Source organism: Paramisgurnus dabryanus, chromosome 14, assembly GCF_030506205.2.
Source record: "Paramisgurnus dabryanus chromosome 14, PD_genome_1.1, whole genome shotgun sequence".
NCBI classification, from domain to species: Eukaryota; Metazoa; Chordata; class Actinopteri; order Cypriniformes; family Cobitidae; genus Paramisgurnus; species Paramisgurnus dabryanus.
In genome coordinates, this window is record NC_133350.1 from 21,914,428 (window position 1) to 21,934,784 (window position 20,357).

Here is a 20,357-nt window from a genome sequence, read left to right on the forward strand (position 1 = left end):
CGTCAGACCGATTATTTTTGTTCTTTATGTGCTATTATTTTGGTTTGTTTTTCAAATATATGGCAACACTGGGTGACCATGACATGAACTCCACGCTTCCCTCCCATTGATAGTCACTCATAATTTGCATAAAGTTTTTCACCTGTGTCGCATAGCTGTACAAATATGCAAACACTTGCTATGAATAAGGCTATGTTATTTTGTTGAATTTAGGAGTGAAACTTTAAGTTCTTGTTCATATTATATTTCATATTTTAAAAAATACAATAATAGCACTGTTGCATTAAAAATAAATGAATAATCGTCAGTAAAGTATCAACAGTAATGTATTAACAAATGGTGATCTAATAGGAGCTAATATAACAATGTCCATCACTCCAAACAAATGGACAGAGTGTGAAAATGGCAAAAATGTTCACACAAAATACCTTAGATTGCATTTGTTAACTCTTAACAGCCCACCCTGGACCTCACTTATTTTCAAACCTGGCTACGGCCATGCCTGTACATCAAAATACACAATCAAAAACAAACCAACAGTAAAGAAAGACTGATGTAAGTTGAGCTTGATAAAATCATTTATTGTGCTCCAGAAGATTAAATCCTATTTAACCAGAAAGAAAGACAAAATGACAAATAATCTACATCACAACAACCCTCTGTAGTTCTCATAAACAGCCATTTTGATCTTCTTCCAAGGTCAGCCAGTAGAAAATAAACACAATGAAATTTGGTTGCTGTTTGTAAGAAAATGGCCCTCGGTCTTGGATTACATTCAGTTACAAGGCTCATCCTGGCGTACGTATATGTTTGTGTGTTTATGTGCGTGAGACATACTGAACTATTGGAGATCTCCTCAATTACAGATGAATCCCAGTTCTCTCTCTCTCTCTGCTACATGTGCATGCACGAGATGAATCCTCAAAGCGGCTCGCCGGTATACGGTTCATTAAATTTTAATATCGATCAAAAGAGCTTTCTTTTGGAGGGGGACGCATAGGCAGGTTCACTTTGCATATGTATACCTGTAGATGGGGACTGGCACACAGAGAAAAGCTCTCTGTTGCCTGGTTTTACTTTGTATGGTTGTCATAGGTGAAGCCAAAACAGAGAGTGGACGTTCAGAGGATGTTGTGTATTGAATGGAAACATAATGTTGGGGATCAGGAAGTGAATTGCACAATTCATATCCCTCATTAGTTTTCTGTCACCAGGGCTCAGATATTCACTCCCACAAACTTGCGTTTTTCGCTCACTGTTGTACACACAACTATTATTTAATTACCTTGAGATGTGAGATGTTGTGTACCGCTACCAAACTGGCTTCTTTCGTGAGCTCTGTATCCTAGCCAACCATACCCATAATCCCAGACAACTTAAACACATTTTAATATGCAGGTATGTTGAGCAGGACCAATAAGATCTCGCTGTGGGCGGAGCTACCCAGCATGATGCTCCAGAAGTAGAAATCAAGCAACCAACAAATGATGTTGCTTGTTTGCAAAAATAAGGATGGGTGCTTTTGAATATGAGAAAATTATTAAAGGAACAGTATGTAGGATTGTGGCCAAAACTGGTATTGCAATCACAAAACGTGTGGCTAAAACTGGTACTGCAATCACACAACTGGTGGCCAATACACAAAATGACAACATAAACATTAGTTGAGGGCTGCAACTCCACTTTTTAAATGACAATATCCTGGCCGGACCGCTTTTGTGAGTGATGTAAGTATTTGAAATGAAAATTATTTCTTAATGTCTAGTGACATTTCAGGGCCATTTAATGATTAATTGATATAAATTTCTTACGTACTGTTCCTTTAATCAATGAATGTTGTATATATGATTTCAGGCTACATGCTGATAAGAGAGGTGTAATGAGATTTATAGGGACCTTTTTTATGTAAAAATACTTTTTTAACTCATAATGCAGGCCACTAAGATCAGAAAATCTTTTAGTGACTACAAGGAAAGTCCTTAAGCAACTATACTCAATGAAAGCTTACCGTAGGATCCATTTTATACCATGACGTATATTACGTAAAGTGGCTCTGAATAAAGTAATCAAGATTCTCTTTTTCTACCTTTTAAGTGTATGATCAAGGGCCTCTTAAGATCAGAAGACCCTCTCATTACAGGCCCTCCTGTTTTTAGTCTAGGATTCATTGGTGTTGATCATTAGCATGTACTGTAGTATGTTACACAACACAGCTTTGAGGAAAAATGTCAAAATAATTATAAACTCGATGTTTAATGAGGATTCGGATGTCACCTGGTTAAAACCGGCAATTACGGAGAGATGTGCAGGTGAAACCGGCTTGTTAAACTTTTAGCACTGGGGCTACTGAGTAGCAGCCACTGATCTGTGGGTAAGAACTGACAAAGTGGCTCTCGCACCAGCAGATCCATCTCTCGCCTTCAATTGCTCTCTTTTACCTCTTTTCATAGACATTCTCCATTTCTTTCTTTTATATAGCTAGCGTTAAGCAGTATGATCAAGGGCTTTGCAAGATAAGAAGGGCCCCTAATACACCCTTTCATCAGGGGCCGTCCTGTCTTCAGTGTGGGAATCGCTGGGGTTAATCATTCAGGAGAACCACAGAAAGTTCTGGATGAGGGGATACCAGCGCATGACTCCAGAGCTCTAAAGTTGTACCGCATAAATCCCTGCGTTGGTAAATAGTCGCTCGTAGTCGTGTACGGGAACTGCCTCAAAGCATAGCAACAAAAAAATAGGATGAGAATCAAACATTACAGGTAATAAATCTTATAAGGTAACATGGTTTGACTATTAGCAAGAGGTGAAAACGATAAAAATAAAATAAAACAATGTATTATAGCTGAGACCAATGAGCAAATCAAAAAGTACATTAATGTCCCACGTGTGGGGGCTCAAACAACAAGTGATTCACCACTATTAAAAAGTTTTACCAACACACAAGTACAAAACTAGTCCTCATAACCAGGTTCACTCGAGCTATTTGCGAATGCAATCTATTTAGCTTATCCCCACCCCTTTCCGTCACCCCATCCAATCAGAACCCCCAGTGTCCGCCCTCGTCACCAAATTCCTATTCCCGAGCCAATCAGAGCAGTATCTCCTCAAACGAATCCGAATGGGGAAGAAAATGATTTTTTCCGTTTTAAATAATGACTTAATCAGCAGAACAGCCACCAAGCAGATAAATTGTCATGCGCATCGTGCTAAAAATATCCAGCCTCCAGTCCACCAGTTCTCAGTATAGACAGCACTTGTGTGATGAAGCTGTATCTGCCAGGAAGCCAATAAATTCCCCGCTACGCTCTTGAGGCAGAATCCTCAGTATCCACGCCCCCAGCCAGGGCTTAAAGAGCATGGGTGCTTGTGTACATATCTAGATATGTAAATAGGTCCTATACAATAAAATGGTTCCCCCAAAAAATAAATTGACAAAAAGATTTCGAAGACATTCGGAGAATGTCTCTATTGTGCATATTCTTGAGGATTTCTCTTTTTTCCCTTATCGATGTATTCCGTATCTTACAATGCTACCACCAGGACAACACACACCTAAATTAGGTAAGCAGCATTTCCCCTCTGCTCAAAGAGCGTAATCTACAATCCAGCGCCTCGGGAAAACAATATGTTTCCTTGTGTTTACAAAGAGCCTCCCACACGTCACCTCTTCTCTGATTCCGCTGTTTCCTCTCCGGCTAACGAATCAAACCATTCCTCAAAGAATCCCAGACTGATAATTGTTTCCAAGAAATGGTCCTGGTTTTGTCACAATACAAGGTGTAAAAAATCATCTCTGTTTGTTTCTCATTAAATCAGAAATTGTTTTGCGCTGTTTTCGTCCGTTTTGTTTTCCCCTCTGATATAAAATGATAGTTTTGCTCTCGAGGAAAGAAGAAAAGTGGTTTCCTGTTCCTCTGAACTGGAGTAAAGATATTCCTCACCGGGTGATGTCACCTCTGGCCGTTGTCCACACTCGCACTCCACAGCTGCAGGAGTGTATGCGTGTATGTATGTTCGTATTTGGGTGTGGCTATACTCTAGTGGTGGAGTGTGAATGAGGGTGTGGATGGGGTAGGGTGTTATTTTGTCCACTGGAATAACTGTTATACGGGTGTAATGAGGTAAGGCCCGGCATGCTGTTGGGTATCATAGTGATGGTGTTCGGGGTCATGAGCGGGATGTCGTCCGGCGAACGGCGCATGGCGAGCGTGTAATCCGGTGGACAGGCAGTTCTCAGGACCACCTCGTGCGGGTGCATGGCCTCCCGACATTCCCGCTCCAGATCGCTGTGTTTCATTTGGAGAGACATGATCTCTTCCTCCTGCGTGTGGGGCAGCTCATTGGCCGTGGTCCTTTGTGGGCTGCAGCGTCGATGAACCTCGTGTCTCCGTTTGTCTTTCTTGTAGTAGAGTGCAGCGAAAGCCAAGATGTTGAGGAAGAGCAACGAAGCACCTACGGCAATCGTGACGCTTAGCTCTGTGGAATAGTCCCGCTGGTCCACCAGAAAAGGTTGGTTTTGGTTCTGGTTGTGGCTGTCCTGTGTTTCTGTGGGGAACGGTGTAGGGTAGGGCCTTTTGGTGTTGACTGAGATCTTCTTTGGCGTACGGGGAGTAACTTCGGGTGGAGGCAACTTAGTGGTGGTGGAAATGATTTGGGTGACTTCATTGAGGCTGTGGAGATGAGGCACCAGTTCCAACCACAGGTTGACCTTGTTGGCACGGTAATGTTCCTTGACACGGGGCTTCAAGCCAATGTGAAGGTATAGCTGATCCTTCTGGTTGTATCGTGTCCAGGCCACTTCTTCAAATCGGTTAGGTTTCGTGTGAATAAACTTGGTGTCTTGTGGAACTGGCTGGTTGGGATCACTGCAAAAAAGAAAAAAGAAAAATAAGTAGAGCAGGGCAACAAAACAGTGTTTCTTCAACAGCACATAGTTAGAAACACAAGTGCTCTAAGTCACCTTTAGACAAATTTCCCACAACCCATTATCGACACAGTACCATGTCTTAAAGGGGTGCCTAGAGACCCCTAATATTCTCCCAGAGCTCATTACTGTCTCCTGACAACTGCTCTTGCTTTTAAAATGAACGAGAATTAGTCAGAGAGAGGAAATGGCACATTTGCACACAAAAATTGATTTGTTGTCCTCCCTTGAGATGATACAGTAATAGATCCAAGCAGACATTTCATTTAAACTGCGGCGATGTCATATAAACACTAAACTCACTCTAAGTGATCATCGCGTTAATCACTGCATTACACCTAAATTGAAGCAAACTGAATTGTTGTTGCGTAAAAAGCAGTTGCGTAAATTTAATGTAGCATAAACTGGAGAATCTCAGCAAGTATCCCTGAATGAAAATGTTGTTAACAAACAATTAGGCAGTGATTAAACCTAAGGAACCCTTTTGCTCCCTGTTTCCTGGCAACAACCGAGTAATGTGCAGAAATTTGCCTCCTAAATTGTGATTAGCTTTATATGCTTAGGAAAAATATTCTACAAATATTCTTAATTCGTAGACATTGTTTAACCCAAGGCAAACTTCTTATTAATTGTTGCCCGGAGACTTACCCGGTCTTGGCAAAGTTGGTCCAGTATGTCATCACCACTGCACTGAGCATCACATCATTTTTGGAAAAGTTGCAAGGGAAGAGCTCGGTCGGACCCATCATGGGCAGCCCAAACACATAAGGGATCTCATCACCATGCGCGGCGTCTGCCCATGGAGGCACCTGCTCGGTTTGGCAGTGATGGTAGAAGGCGTAGAAATAAGTAGGGGAGCCAAAGCTTGAGTGAAGATCTGCTGTGGCCACTGCTGGTGCCACCCACTGATGATCTGTGAACAGTGCCAGCAGGGTCTTTCTCCTGGTCTCCGGGTTGTGACGATCTGCCCAATCGGTGTACATAAACTTAATAGTCTCCCGCAGAATGTCCTTCCCCTCGGGATAACCGTACAAATCATCAACGAAACTCGAAACTGCGTAGTCAAAATCATTGGCTTGGACCCCATTCTCGTTGTCCACAATGAGTTCTACAAATTTCAGCCCTTCACCTTGGTTGACCCCCAGCATGATGTCATAGTTGAGGAACTCCCCCTGTTCCATAAGGATCTGAGGGTCATCAGGGATGACATCGCCATCGATAACGGGTCCGAAGGCGATGTGATAGCGAGCGGGCTGGATGTCCTGCTCCACTAATTCTTTGTAGTGTTTTTTCTGTAGGCACTCTACCATCTCAACAGTATCTTTGAGGTTGCACCCCACTTTCTTAGCCAGCATGCGGGCATACTTGGCTGGCTGAAAGCTAACAGCCCAGCTGGACAATGCTGTGCCACTTTGGGCTATGGCCCGTTGGAAAAGACCTGTATGGATGAAAGAAAGCAGAATTACACAGAGAGCAACAGTAATATAATCCAAATGATTGAGATCACAAGTGACTTCTTGTTTTATTTCATTTCATAGCATAATTTTATTTACAAGTATACTACCTTCACAAAAATTCCTTTACATAGTGATATACGTCACTAAAGCTTACAAATATGTAAAAACTTTAATTTCTATATTCTAATAAAAGTAAAAATATGAAAAATCCCAGATAGTTAATGTGGTCTTGAATTTTTGAAGCCCACTTTTTACATACAAGAAGTGCTCATCAGGGTGCAAGCAGGAGGACATTAACATATTTTGGTTTGGTTGTTTCTTGTGCAAATCCTAAATGGTTTGGGGAAAAGGCCATGCAAGTTAACATCAAAATGCTGATGAACTTGCATTGCAAATAGAGCTTAACATCATTTCACTTTGTCATGAAATTTCAGGGGAAAACATGTCTTCAGACTTATTTCTAAATTTTGATTAAAGTGCATTAATGTTAATTAGCTGTTTGCACTCTGTGAACCCATCTTACTGTACATTAAGACGGCAACAAAATTGACCCATACCATCAAGAAATAGCAGATATCATGCACAAACATGAAAACCAAAAGCATGCGACTGAGCATGAGAGTGTGTGTCTGTGTATATGAGAGAGAAAGACAGACATAAAGAGCAAAAAAGAGGAAAATTGAGTTACTCTGTTACCATGACAACCCATGGGATCTCAGTCTTAGCAGTGCAGTTATGAGTAAAAACATGTTCTTACTGAAAAAGAAAAAAAACTACAAAAACACACACATGGAAATGAAATGGAGATAAGGGGATGCTTTAGTTTGCAATTCAACAAGGAGAACAGTTTTGTATGAACGGATGAATATGTTAGCAAATGAGGGATACAGTGCTAAACCAAAAAAATATCCGAAAATTATTCAGGATTAAACAACGCACGTTTAGCCTAAAGGCAAAGCAAACACGGCGAATGCTCACTAAAGGTTCACTGTGGGTTCATTTGAATGATAGTGACAACCTTGGAGCAGGTCTGTGCCAAGAGACCTCTTTACAAAGCAATCTTCCAAGCAGAGAGACTGAAAATGGAATTAATGTATTTAGCCTTTTTGTGCCAATGGAAGGTTAGAGCCGTATTTGGACAGGGCACTCATGGTGCATGGTGATGTGTATGGCCTCGACTAAATAAAGATGAGAACATGAAGCAAGCTCGGGAAATTTAATTTCCATAAACAAGTGCTATCAGGTTTGCTGCTTACAGCGTGCCAGTGAGTGACAAATAAGTTCGGCTAATGCTGGGTCCATGACGGAAACGCCTCGCAATTTTTTCTGCAGCTTTGTTGGTTTTACAATTTTTAGGGTCAGATTCTGTGAAATTAGGATTTTTTTTGTGCTCTTCAAATTGGGGTATGGGGACCCAGGGGTCCTCCAGAAGGGGTCCCCAGGAAATTTCATAAGGCAAAGCAATAATTTTAGAAGTCTACTGAGCATTATTACCTTTTCTAAGTGATCAAATGAATTTCTCTCTTCTGAAAAAATAAATGCCAAGAAGGGGAAAAAGGCTTCTGTATGCGCGGTTCAGAAAATGACACAAGCGTTTGCTGACTAGTGTTGCCAGATCTTGCACTAAAAAACAGCGAACAAGAAAAATCCAATAGTAAACCGAAATAAATCTAAATGCTTTACCTCAAAGATCAAAATATTGGGACCGGCCCCCTCACACTTTATTAACACCAAAAACTTGATTGCTTCATGAGCCAAAAGCCATAAACGGTTAAGCGCCAAAACGGTATTTACTCACAAAAAAGACGAGGACCTGGCAACACTGCAAGACCACGCGCTCTGCACTGTGAAGCAGCCTCACAAAAACGTAAAATACACAACGCCAAGACAGAGGTTTATTGAAAAACACAATGCTGTAATTATTTTGGTCAAGGCTGTGATTGATAAGCACGCAAGACGGCAGAATGTTGCTATGGTTATCTCTGTGTCAATCATCACATTTTCTGGAGTGAGTCTTGTTCCGTACAGACATGAAACAAACATTTAGGGGATTCCCGAAGGTTTGCAGTGTGTACCATATATACTTTCAGGAATTGTTTATATTTCTAATGTGTTTTTTTTTTCAATTACAGTGCCCTTTATCTCACTCACTTGTACGGCAGCACAACAATGTAAATATTTCTTTATACAGTCCCTTCGGAAAAACGCGATTATGCGATTGCATGATTCAATGCATAATCAGCCAATCAGCAATTTTTAAATACGCTGCAATTTCACCGCATAAATAGGCTTTATGCCCAGCTGCACTACTTCCTGAACTTCAGCCAGCTCCGTGTTTCCTGTCTGCCATTATTGGACAAACTGATTAATCCAGGTGTGCCTGACCTCAGTAGTCACAACAACAATAATCAGACACACCTGGATTAATCAGTTTGTCCAATAATGGCAGACAGGAAACAAGGAGCTGCCTGAGGTTCAGGAAGTACTGCAGCTTGGCATAAAGCCTATTGCAGATTTCTGCTTGCAAAATATGCGAGAATTGCATGATTTCATAATCCCCGCATTTTCGTACAGTTTTTGCAAGTTCCCGCAATTTCATCACATAAATATCCTGCATATTCCATCACATTTTTTTAAGAAAACGTGCCACAAGATCAAGGATTTTTACCCGCAACAATCACAAAAAAACTTTTTTTTTTGCGTTTTTCTGTTTATACATAAAATATACAACTAGATATATATTTTAGAAAGAGGTCCCTCGTGAAAAGTATATAATATTTGGGGTCATTGGCATCAAAATGTTTAAAACCTCTCTTCTATGCATTAATGAAATAGAGCTGGGTTTGTGTACCCCTAGTTGTCTGTGTCTTATAATTAAATCTGTCGTATAATTAAATCTATAGAATTAGTAAGTATAGGTATGCTTTAATTGTAAAATCCAGAACTTTAGACATTTAACTAATTGTAAAAGTAAATTTGCAACTTCTTGTCAACTATCAGTCATTACAGTATTAGTAGAGAGTCTGCTTAATATCGACATCCTCGCTGATGTTTCATAGAACAATAAAGTCATATGGGTTTGGTACAACACAATGGTCAGGAAATACGGTAAAAAAAAAGTTTTGTTTGGATTTAATATTCTTTCTAGGAATAGTGCACTTCTCCGGTTCAGTTCAGACTTGTCACACAAATAAAAAATAATAAATACATATTTTAAAAGTAGATCATTGCATTAACAGTGCAAAGGTTATAGTTTCAATGGAACACACACACACACACACACACACACACACACACACACACACACACACACACACACACACACACACACACACACACACACACACACACACACACACACACACACATATTGATAAAAAAAATGGTTTAGCATGAATGGACTATAAATCACTTTGGGTTAAAGCATCTGCAAAATGCATAAATGTAAATACACTAATAAATAAACAAAAAAGCACACAGATGTGAACTTTAGCCATTCCAAAAGACGAGACCTAAATGAGCTCATGACGCAAACAGCTGTGGCATGCAGACAAAACACTGTCAAAAGTTAAAACCTCTGCATTGTACCTTTGGTTGAATTGCTCCAACGGTTACCTTCAGAATAATGGGAAAGAGTCAGGAGGTTGACGCATGAGGCCCCGGCCCCAGACCCAAAAACAGTAATGCGTAAAGGGTCACCCCCAAAGAACGCAATGTTTTCGCTCGTCCAGCGCAGGGCCTGGATTTGATCGAGAAGTCCGTAGTTTCCCTTGGCCGCCTGGTCTCCCGTGCTCAAAAAACCTGCAAATAGAAAAAAAATAGTATTATGTGCATTGCTGTGCCAACTTAAAGCATTAAAATGATTGAGATGTTTGCATTATTCATAAGCAGATTGCAGTACAAGGGAACTAATAAGACGACAATGCAATAACAAATTTCTAAATAAGAGTGAAAACAGAAACGTCCTTGCCCTCATACAAACACACTTTTATTATCCATGGATTCTTTATCATCACGCTTGTTCAACTCAGGAATGGTTATGTAAACACTTTTAGTTATTATTTCTATTATTTATTTAGTGATATATAGGTATTTATTTTGCATCAAACGTTTAGCTTGACATCCCTTTACAGAATATTAACATCTGAGCTTCATGTAATCTTATTTTTTGGACTATCTTTATCACAATCTTGGCTCTGTACCAAAATCTAGTGAACTTTCTACTGTAAGTAGGCAGCTGCTTAAGGCATTTTATGTTACTGTATCTTAGAAAAGGTGTTGCTTATGTAAACCATTGCAATTTGGTCATATACAGATTAATTTCACTTATAAAGCTACCTATGCAATGTAACTCACTAGGTTTGGTCTTTGTTTCTGTATATTAGCAGTCTGCTGAAGTTTTAACTACTGTAGCTTTAAAGTACATTTATCTACATTACCCTTCTGTGTTTCACATTATCCCTGATTGTTCTCAGACAAATAAGTTTTGCTTTGGTTTGCTCTTTGTCTTAGGTTTGGTCAGGCAGTGGAACCGAAGCTCTCTGGGGTCGGTGCAGAATGCGGCTGATTTTTTACCCCTTGGCTTCCAATTAAGTGCACTCGAATTAACAACAAATCAGCTTGCGGTAATACATTATTGGTGTCAGTGAACATTTCGTGATTGCGAAGAACTAACCTAGTGTTGCATTTTAATAGAAATCGAGTCGCAGATTACTTCACTACAGCAACCTGGGAATAAACATCCTAGTTCTATTGTAATTGCCCACATGTTCCCAGAACATGTAAAATAATAGGCAATACAAAAACTACTGCAACTCTAATCAGTCCAAGAGAATCAAAGTTCAATATTTCTATATGTCACACACACACACACACACACACCGTTACATAATACAAGTTGCAATGACAATTAAATCTGGCATTAAACTTAATAAATCACAGATCACCTGCAAGTGTGCATACATACACTCACCTAAAGGATTATTAGGAACAACACGATACTTATACTGTGTTTCACCCATTTTCGCCTTCAGAACTGCCTTAATTTTATGTGGCATTGATTCAACAAGGTGCTGACAGCATTATTTAGAAATGTTGGCCCATTTTGATATGAGAGCATCTTGCAGTCGATGAAGATTTGTGGGATGCACATCCAGAGCACGAAGCTCCCACTCCACCACATCCCAAAGATGCTCTATTGGGTTGAGATCTGGTGACAGTGGGGGCCATTTTAGTACAGGGAGCTCATTGTCATGTTCAAGAAACCAATTTGAAATGATTCAGCTTTGTGACATGGTGCATTATCCTGCTGGAAGTAGCCATCAGAGGATGGGTACATGGTGGTCATAAAGGAATGCATATGGTCAGAAACAATGCTCAGGTAGGCTGTGGCATTGAAACGATGCCCAATTGGCACTAAGGGGCCTAAAGTGTGCCAAGAAAACATCCCCCACACCATTACACAACCACCACCAGCCTGCACAGTTGTAACAAGGCATGATGGATCCATGTTCTCATACTGTTTAAGCCAAATTCTGACTCTACCATCCGAATGTCTCAACAGAAACTGAGACTTATCAGACCAGGCAACATTTTTCCAGTCTTCAACTGTCCAATTTTGGTGACCTCGTGCAAATTCTAGCATCTTTTTCTTATTTGTAGTGGAGATGAGTGGTACCCGGCTGGGTCTTCTGCTATTGTAGCGAATCCGCCTCAAGGTTGTGCGTGTTGTGGTTTCACAAATGCTTTGCTGCATACACAGGGCTGCCGCATACTGGATGTTTTTCCTTTTTCACACCATTCTTTGTAAACCCTAGAAATGCTTGTGCGTGAAAATCCCAGTAACCGAGCAGATTGTGAAATACTCAGACCGGCCCGTATGGCACCAACAACCATGCCACTCTCAAAATTGTTGAAATCACCTTTCTTTCCCTTTCTGACATTCAGTTTGGAGTTCAGGATATTGTCTTGACCAGGACCACCGCCCTAAATGCATTGAAGCAACTGCCATGTGTTTGGTTGATTAGATAAATGCATTAATGAGAAATTGAACAGGTGTTCCCAATAATCCTTTAGGTGAGTGTAAATCATCCTCAGATCCCCCCCTCCATGCCCATTCTCTCTTTGAGTTTGTTTTTTTGTAGATCACAACCTTTGCGTGGGAACTGACATACTCCCATTTCCAGCCCCGTTTTGTGCGTGCACACACTTTATAAACGAGACCATGAAGCGCAAGTTCATGCAAAAAATGGTAAACTCTGACCTTCAAATTCCAATAATGTAAAAACCATTAGATAATCAATATGTCACAGCGTAATTTATTTAGGAGGTTAAAAAAACTAAAAGTACAACGATAACGAAAGCTACAATAACCCATTGATGTGTGAATAAAACAACAACAATTTAGCGCATGATATCATATTCAGTTGTTGCCCATGAACGCAAAGGTCTACGTCAAAATGATGCATACTGAAAATCTAGTGTGACAGTGGCACAGGAAACACTCAACAGCGGTGCAACTAATGCAATATTCTTATGTACAGAAAAAATATATATAAAAGTTGACATATTGATGCTCCAATTATATCAAAAATTTTATTGTGGACTCTGTTTGCCAACTTACATATATCTGGATGCTCCATTTGTGTTGATGTACGTGCTGTTGTTTTGTTATAAAGAAAATGAAATAACTTTTACTCTTAATAGAAAGCCTTCCCTCTCCCCGCTATCATCCTTTTGTTAATTGAGTCCTTTATTGGATTTAATTAATCTATTTGTGTTGCTACATCAAGAAGTTGATCTCCAGGAAGTGGCCGTCGAATACAAGCACGCATTTAATTGATTCCATTTAGCCAAGGCAGTGTGCAGTGCAAATCAAAAAGACCAGGCACAGACTCGAAAATGATTAGCAATCAAATGGCAGGCTGTCAGGTGCTCGCGCCCGCAGAGCGGAGCCGTGAGCGCATTTGGCTGCTGACACAGGCAGACAGTGACACGCTCTCCATCCGCACGCATGCAGAGAGGTGCAATCCAATCAAAAGGGAACAAAAGGGTCTCTTTTGGGCACTGAATGGTGGATGGTGAGTAGTCCAGGCCTGTAAATGGAGATGTAGTTGGTACAATGTGTAGCGAAAACAGATTCGCTGCAATGTGCATTAATGAGACAAGCAATAGTCATGGATTTCAGCCACAGAAATGAACGAAGGGTACATTTTAGATTCGCTGTGTAAGCTGTATTTGTGTTTTAGGCCCATTTGAGGGGTGGCCACGGGACACTTCGGAAAGCTGAAACAACATTAGTGATGACCATTATATCCCATTATATGGTCCTGTCGGCAGAGCATTGCAATGCAAACGCCAGTGGTTCTATTCCCAGGGTACACACGTTCTGATGAAATGTATAGCTTATAGTCACTTTGGATACAAGCATGCATTTGTCAAATATAAAAGTAAAATACAGATGCTGGTGCTTCCAGAATTCAAGACATTCATATTTCTTCCACAAATGATAATGAATATTAAACTGCTAAAGTGAAGGATAACACGTACAGAACATACAAACTTTTTATTTTATTTTATTGCAAGCACAAGGTTATCATCACTGAAGACAAAAAACCTGTGGCAAACCTTGGAATTTGTCAGGCTGAGATAACCAAGATCTGCGTCATAGACTTGCAACAGTACAAGTCTCATTTATAAGGTAAGTAATTAATTTCCTGTATTATAAAACATATAATTAAACCCAAGAGACTGTAGAAATACTTAAATCACAACATTAAAAAGGACACTTTGGAAAGCCACATGCACTTGAGGTTCTTTGCAGAAGGACACAGCGATTATATAGACTATCCTTTAATGAAGACTACCTACATTTTCAGACATGTAAAAGTCTGTACTGTGTGGTACCTGAGGTTAGCACAAGCAATTTTGAGATCAATCCCAATAGATGAATAAAATGGAATCAGATTGCAATCACTTGGCCTGCACACTGGAATTCAGAGCTATAGATGAGAAAGCCAGGGAGAGGATTACATCCAAGTGCCATGTACTTAAATCAATTCCTTTTGGAAGCCAAGCAGATGGCTTGGGATGTTAAATTAATCTGGATTTTGACTGGAAAGAACGGTGACAATGTGTGCAAAAAAGGAAAGTCAAAGCAATGCGAGAGATGTCAAACAGACGTTATTCTATGTTGCTTTCAGGGTCACGTATAAAGAAAAGCAGCATTACGACATTTGCTCTCCAAAAACAACATGTCGCAGCCAGGCCATTGCTGCCGTTGATTTGTCTGTTCTGTCTGCACTCACCCGGGAGTGAGACAAATTGGTCCTCCTGTTGTGTGGCTTCCCTAAAAATATTTATAGTGTGACAACACCTTCATACTTTTCCTTCCCATCACAGAATTATCATCTGTTTCCTACAACTTCAAGACTAAAAGCAGATGCCATCTGTTCCTACACAGCAGGCTGGCACTTGAGAATGTTTCTAAACTGCAAGACGCAACAAAATGAACTGCCAAAAGTTGGTCTGAAAAGGTTACAGTTACTAATAAAACGATTTTCTGGTAAGTTGTGGAGTTAGCGCCCCTGGTGGTAATCAGCTGTACTGCATAATGATAAATGTACTGTATAATGTACTGTACAGTGACCACAGATGGTATGAATTACTGTCTGTGAGCAGTGTCTCTGTCACAGGAGATTAATACACTTGAGGTTGGACAAGCTAACCGCGGCGAACCACTGCAGGATCCCGGCTGAATTTGACTTGACAGACCTTTTCCCGACTTTGCTGCTTTGATATACAGAATTTCGAACCTGAATACTGCTGCTGCAGGCAGAAGACATGGATTTTATTCTAACATTTTTTTTCTTAGGGATTTTACATTAAAGTAACCCACTTTCTTCTCGAAAAACCCATCTCCTTTAATTTCTCTCTAAGGGGGATCAGTGACATGCTGAATGCTTTCATGTGAATATATTTCACTAAAATAAACAGTAATAAAATATAAATGGCAGCAGAGTTTGCAGCATTAGTATAGGAAAAGTGGACTGCCAATGGAGGCCAAACAAAAGCTGAGAAACAGTAATCTTCTCAAGGTAAATATAGGTAATTAAAGTTTAATGTACATTTCAATAATTGAATGGATTATGGTGTTACACTTGAATACTGAAGTAGATGCATTAGTTAGCATACATTACAGCTGTCAGATTCAGTCTAACCTCCATGTCATATCCCATTTCAGTGGATTGAGTAAATGAAATTACCTCTGGATAAGACCTACAGTGTGTTGACAATGAATGAACACCAGTTCAGAAGACAAACATAACACAACACAAACATAACACATGAAACATAAAACACATAACATAACATAACATACTGTAACATAAGTAAGGAATAACTGACGATGGGCCATTGAATTATATGAAAATAATTCACAACAAGGTGCTGTACATTATTTTTGAATAATTCAAAGGACCAGATTCAATTATTCCGATTATACCACGGTTACCAAAAATATTGCTCTGGTGCCTATTTTTAAGACATTTTAAAGGTTAGGCGTGCAGTTATTGAAAAATAATCAACACCCATGGAACATTTCTTAACCAATCAGAAGAAAGCATTCAACAGACCTGTGGTATAACGTAACATAACGTAACGTAACGTAACATAACATATAACATACTGTAACATATAACATACGGTAACATACTGTAACATACCATAACATACTGAAACATAAAAAAACATACTGTAACATAACATAACATTTTGTAACATAACGTAACACTGTAACAAAACATACTGTAATATAACGTACTGAAACATAACAAACTGAAACATAAAATAACATACTGTAACATAACATTTTGTAACATAACGTAGCGTAGCGCAACGCAACGTAACACTGTAACATAACATACTGTAATATAACGTACTGAAACATAACATACTGTAATATAACGTACTGAAACATAACATACTGTAATATAACGTTCTGAAACATAACATACTGAAACATAAAATAACATACTGTAACATAACATTTTGTAACATAACGTAGCGTAACGCAACGCAATGTAACATACTTTAACATAACATACTGAAACATAACATACTGAAACATAAAATAACATACTGTAACATAACATAACATAACATTCTGTAACATAACGTAGCGTAACGCAACGTAACATACTGTAACATAACAAATTGAAACATAACATAACATTCTGTAACATATAACATAAATAATGTTACATAACATAACATATAACATACTGTAACAAAACATAACCTAACATAACATACTGTAACATAACATAACATACTGTAACATAACATAACGCAACGCAACGTAACGTAACGTAACATACTGTAACATAACATACTGAAACATAAAATAACATACTGTAACATAACATAACATTTTTTAACATAACGTAACACTGTAACATAACATACTGTAATATAACGTACTGAAACATAACAAACTGAAACATAAAATAACATACTGTAACATAACATTTTGTAACTTAACGTAGCGTAGCGCAACGCAACGCAACGCAACGCAACGCAACGCAACACTGTTACATAACATACTGTAATATAACGCACTGAAACATAAAATAACATACTGTAACATAACATTTTGTAACAATTAATCAATGAATCGGGTAAAAAACAAAAAACAAGAAAAGCATTCATTTCCAACCCCTTTATTCAAAACAGAACTAAAAGAGAAGAAATTGCACAAACATGTTGCTCCTTGAACACACCTGAGCTGTTACAATAATAATAAAATAAAATAAAAATGGACTAACAAAAAAAATACACATGTATGCTTTACATCTGCCAAATATATAGACTTTTTTGATGCATTTCCCATCAAGAAGCCTCTCTCAAAAAGATAGTATATGAGTACACTCTCAGAAATAAAAATACAAAAGTTGTCACTGGACAGTACCCTTTCAAAAAGGTACACCTTTGTACCCAAAAAGTGCATATTAGTACTTCAAAAGTACATATTGGCAGATCAAAGATACATATTTGTACCTAAATGGCACATATTAGGACCTTTTATAAAGGGTACTGCCCCAGTGACAGCTTTGTACCTTATATTTGACTTTATGTGTTTTCTCTGATCGGATAGCTATCTCATTTGTTAAAACTGTTACATTTACATTTGGCCACATAAATGCGTCTTGTGAAAACGGAAGATGCGTCTCCTACTCCCGCGCATAATGCAAATACACCATTCATTACTTCGCCTTAAAAAATGTATAGACGATGTTTATGCAACAACAGGCGGCACTTACTGTATGATGTACTGTATGTTGGGCCGGGCACGCGCGTCTCCTTGCTCGGCATGAGCTGGAGCGCGCAGTACAGAACAGTAGGAGAGTGACGGCGCAATGATTTAACATACAGGTCCATGACGGGGAAAAGCGTTCATACAACTCTCTCTCAACGTTTTATTTCTTTGTTTAATATCATTGGAGTTTTTTATTCGTTCTAGAAACTTTTTTTACTCGCTGTCGTCGCTCCATAAGGCATAAGCATGTCGTCTTTGTTTGTTTACCTCTTTGCCGGCTATAACTTCCAGGTGACGCGCTTACGTTTGGGAGGAGTAAAACACTGACATGTGGTTTTCCTCTACCTTTGCTGTTTTTTTTTCTTTTCTCCGCCGCCCTGTCTTTTCTCCGCCCTGTCTATGAAGCGCCGAACTCTGCAAGCGACAGTGCGCGAGAGAGACCGACGCTCCGTTCCAAGCCGCATACTTCCATACTATATAGTAGGCAAAAAGCACTACTTATCGTACTCTTTGCCTACTATATAGTATTGAATTAGGCGGTTTGGGACGCAATGCGAGTGTGTTCACTCGGCTCCGCGCTTAACTGAAGTTTTTTCTTTTTTTTATTAAACGTCTCTGCGTCACGCGACACAACGAATCGATTATGAAATTCGTTGCCAACACTTTTAGTAATCGATTTTTATCGATTTAATCGATTTGTTGTTGCAGCCCTACAATGCAATGTAACATACTGTAACATATCGTACTGAAACATAACATACTGAAACATAAAATAACATACTGTAACATAACATAACATTCTGTAACATAACGTAGCGTTACGCAACGTAACATACTGTAACATAACATACTGAAACATAACATAACACTGTAACATATAACATATGTAACATTTAACATAACACACTGAAACATAACATAACACTGTAACATATAACATAAATAATGTTACATAACATAACATAACATATAACATACTGTAACAAAACATAACATAACATACTGTAACATAACATACTGTAACATACTGTAACATAACATAACATAACATAACATAACATAACATAACATAACATAACATAACATAACATAACATAACATAACATTTGCTAGAGATTTGCTAGTTGCTTTAATTTTAATTTGCCCATGGGTCGCAAAACAAAATGTCTCTGTTTGCAAACCACCATTTCCAAGTTAAAGGAACATCAACAAGAAGCAATAATTGTTCTTAAAATACTATCATGCAACATGCATGAAAGCTTTAAACTACGGCACAGCTCTTTTTGAAATTTGCTTCTTGGTAGTTGCTTTGCTTCAAAACCTGATCTGAATTGTTAACCAGCTCCCCTTCCATAGAAAAGAACAACATTTGCATACAGATAACAGCCTACTGCGGTTTAACACACATACACACACACACACACAAGCGAGCTCTGAGAGTGTGTGTGTGTGGTGGGAGAATAAAACCTTTTCATAAGAAGTGAGAGTCTAAAGATAGCCCTCCATCTTTTTTCTCCTCTCCAGCGCACATCCTAGAAATATTCTTCTGCTGTGTGACGTGTGTGAGTGAGAGTACGTCCTTTTGCCGTTGTCTTACTGATTTTGGTGGACCTACCGCTACAAATAGCTGACCCTGAAACTACTCTTAAAGTATCTTACAGAGAACACCACATATTACACACGCCATTTTGATAATGATCGAAGGCTTTCGGGGGACATAGTAGAATGCTGGCTTTCCCTGCTCTGTAAGAGGTGTACGTGACCCCGCAAACCTGCAGAGAACCTGAAGGCAAGGTCTCGCTAATGAGCCTTGACGAGGAAGGGAATGATGCAGAGACGAGACCCATTTCGAGCTCCCTTCACTAACAAACACACAGCTTCTGCAATGTCATCTCCATTCTGCATGAGTGATAGTGGCATCTGCAGAGCACCATGAAGCCAGACAATGTGTTTAAAAGACAAAATAATGCCATGATACCAGGGTGTTGGGGGTGGTTGCTAGGGTGTTGTTACGGGGACATCATAGTACTGCGGGTGATTGCTAGGGTATTGTTATGGAACGAACAGTATGTTGCAAGTGGTTTGCTAGGATGTTTAATATGAGAACACCAAGGTGCTGCAGGTGGTTGGTAGGGTGATGTTATGGGGATACCAAGGTGTCGTGGATGGGTGGTTACTTTAAAACCAAAACGTCAGACACGCAAGTGCTTTGCCTCCGATGCATCTTTTGTAATAAGAAATAATTAGAAAAGTACACCCAGGGTGCTTTTATAGGGACATCAGGGTGTTGCAGGTGGTTGCTATGGTGTTATTATGGGAACACCAAGGTGCCACAGGTGGTTGGTAGGGTGATGTTATAGGGATACCAAGGTATTGTGGATGGGCGGTTGCTTTAAAACCAAAACGTCAGAAACACAAGTGCTTTGCCTTCGATGGACACGCATCCTTTGTAATAAGAAATAATTAGGAAGGTACACCTTGGGTGCTTTTATGGGAACATCAGGGTGTTTTCTATGGTGTTGTTCCGGGGACCCCATGGTATTGCGGGAGGTTGCTAGGGTGTTGTTATGGGAACACCAAGGGTCACATGTGGTTGCTAGTGTGTTGTTTTGGGGGTACCAAGGTGTCGCATATGGTTGGTTGCTTTAAAACCAAAAGTGCC

General features: G+C 39.4%; 1 protein-coding gene across 4 annotated transcripts in view; it reads right to left on the reverse strand.

Annotated features, from left to right (window-relative positions):
• Positions 1-373: 373 nt before the first annotated feature.
• nlgn1 (neuroligin 1) overlaps positions 374-20,357 on the reverse strand; it is a 329,969-nt gene continuing 309,985 nt past the window's right edge. For 3 of the 4 annotated variants that reach the window (XM_065241555.2, XM_065241560.2, XM_065241554.2), the window contains 3 exons: positions 9,970-10,182; positions 5,573-6,362; positions 374-4,865 (listed from right to left, as the gene is read on the reverse strand). In XM_065241555.2, the coding sequence (XP_065097627.1) occupies positions 4,031-4,865; positions 5,573-6,362; positions 9,970-10,182 (1,838 nt within the window). In that variant the 3' untranslated portion in view covers positions 374-4,030. The remainder of the gene's footprint in view (positions 4,866-5,572; positions 6,363-9,969; positions 10,183-20,357) is intronic. The other variant, XM_065241562.2, reaches the window with a different exon arrangement.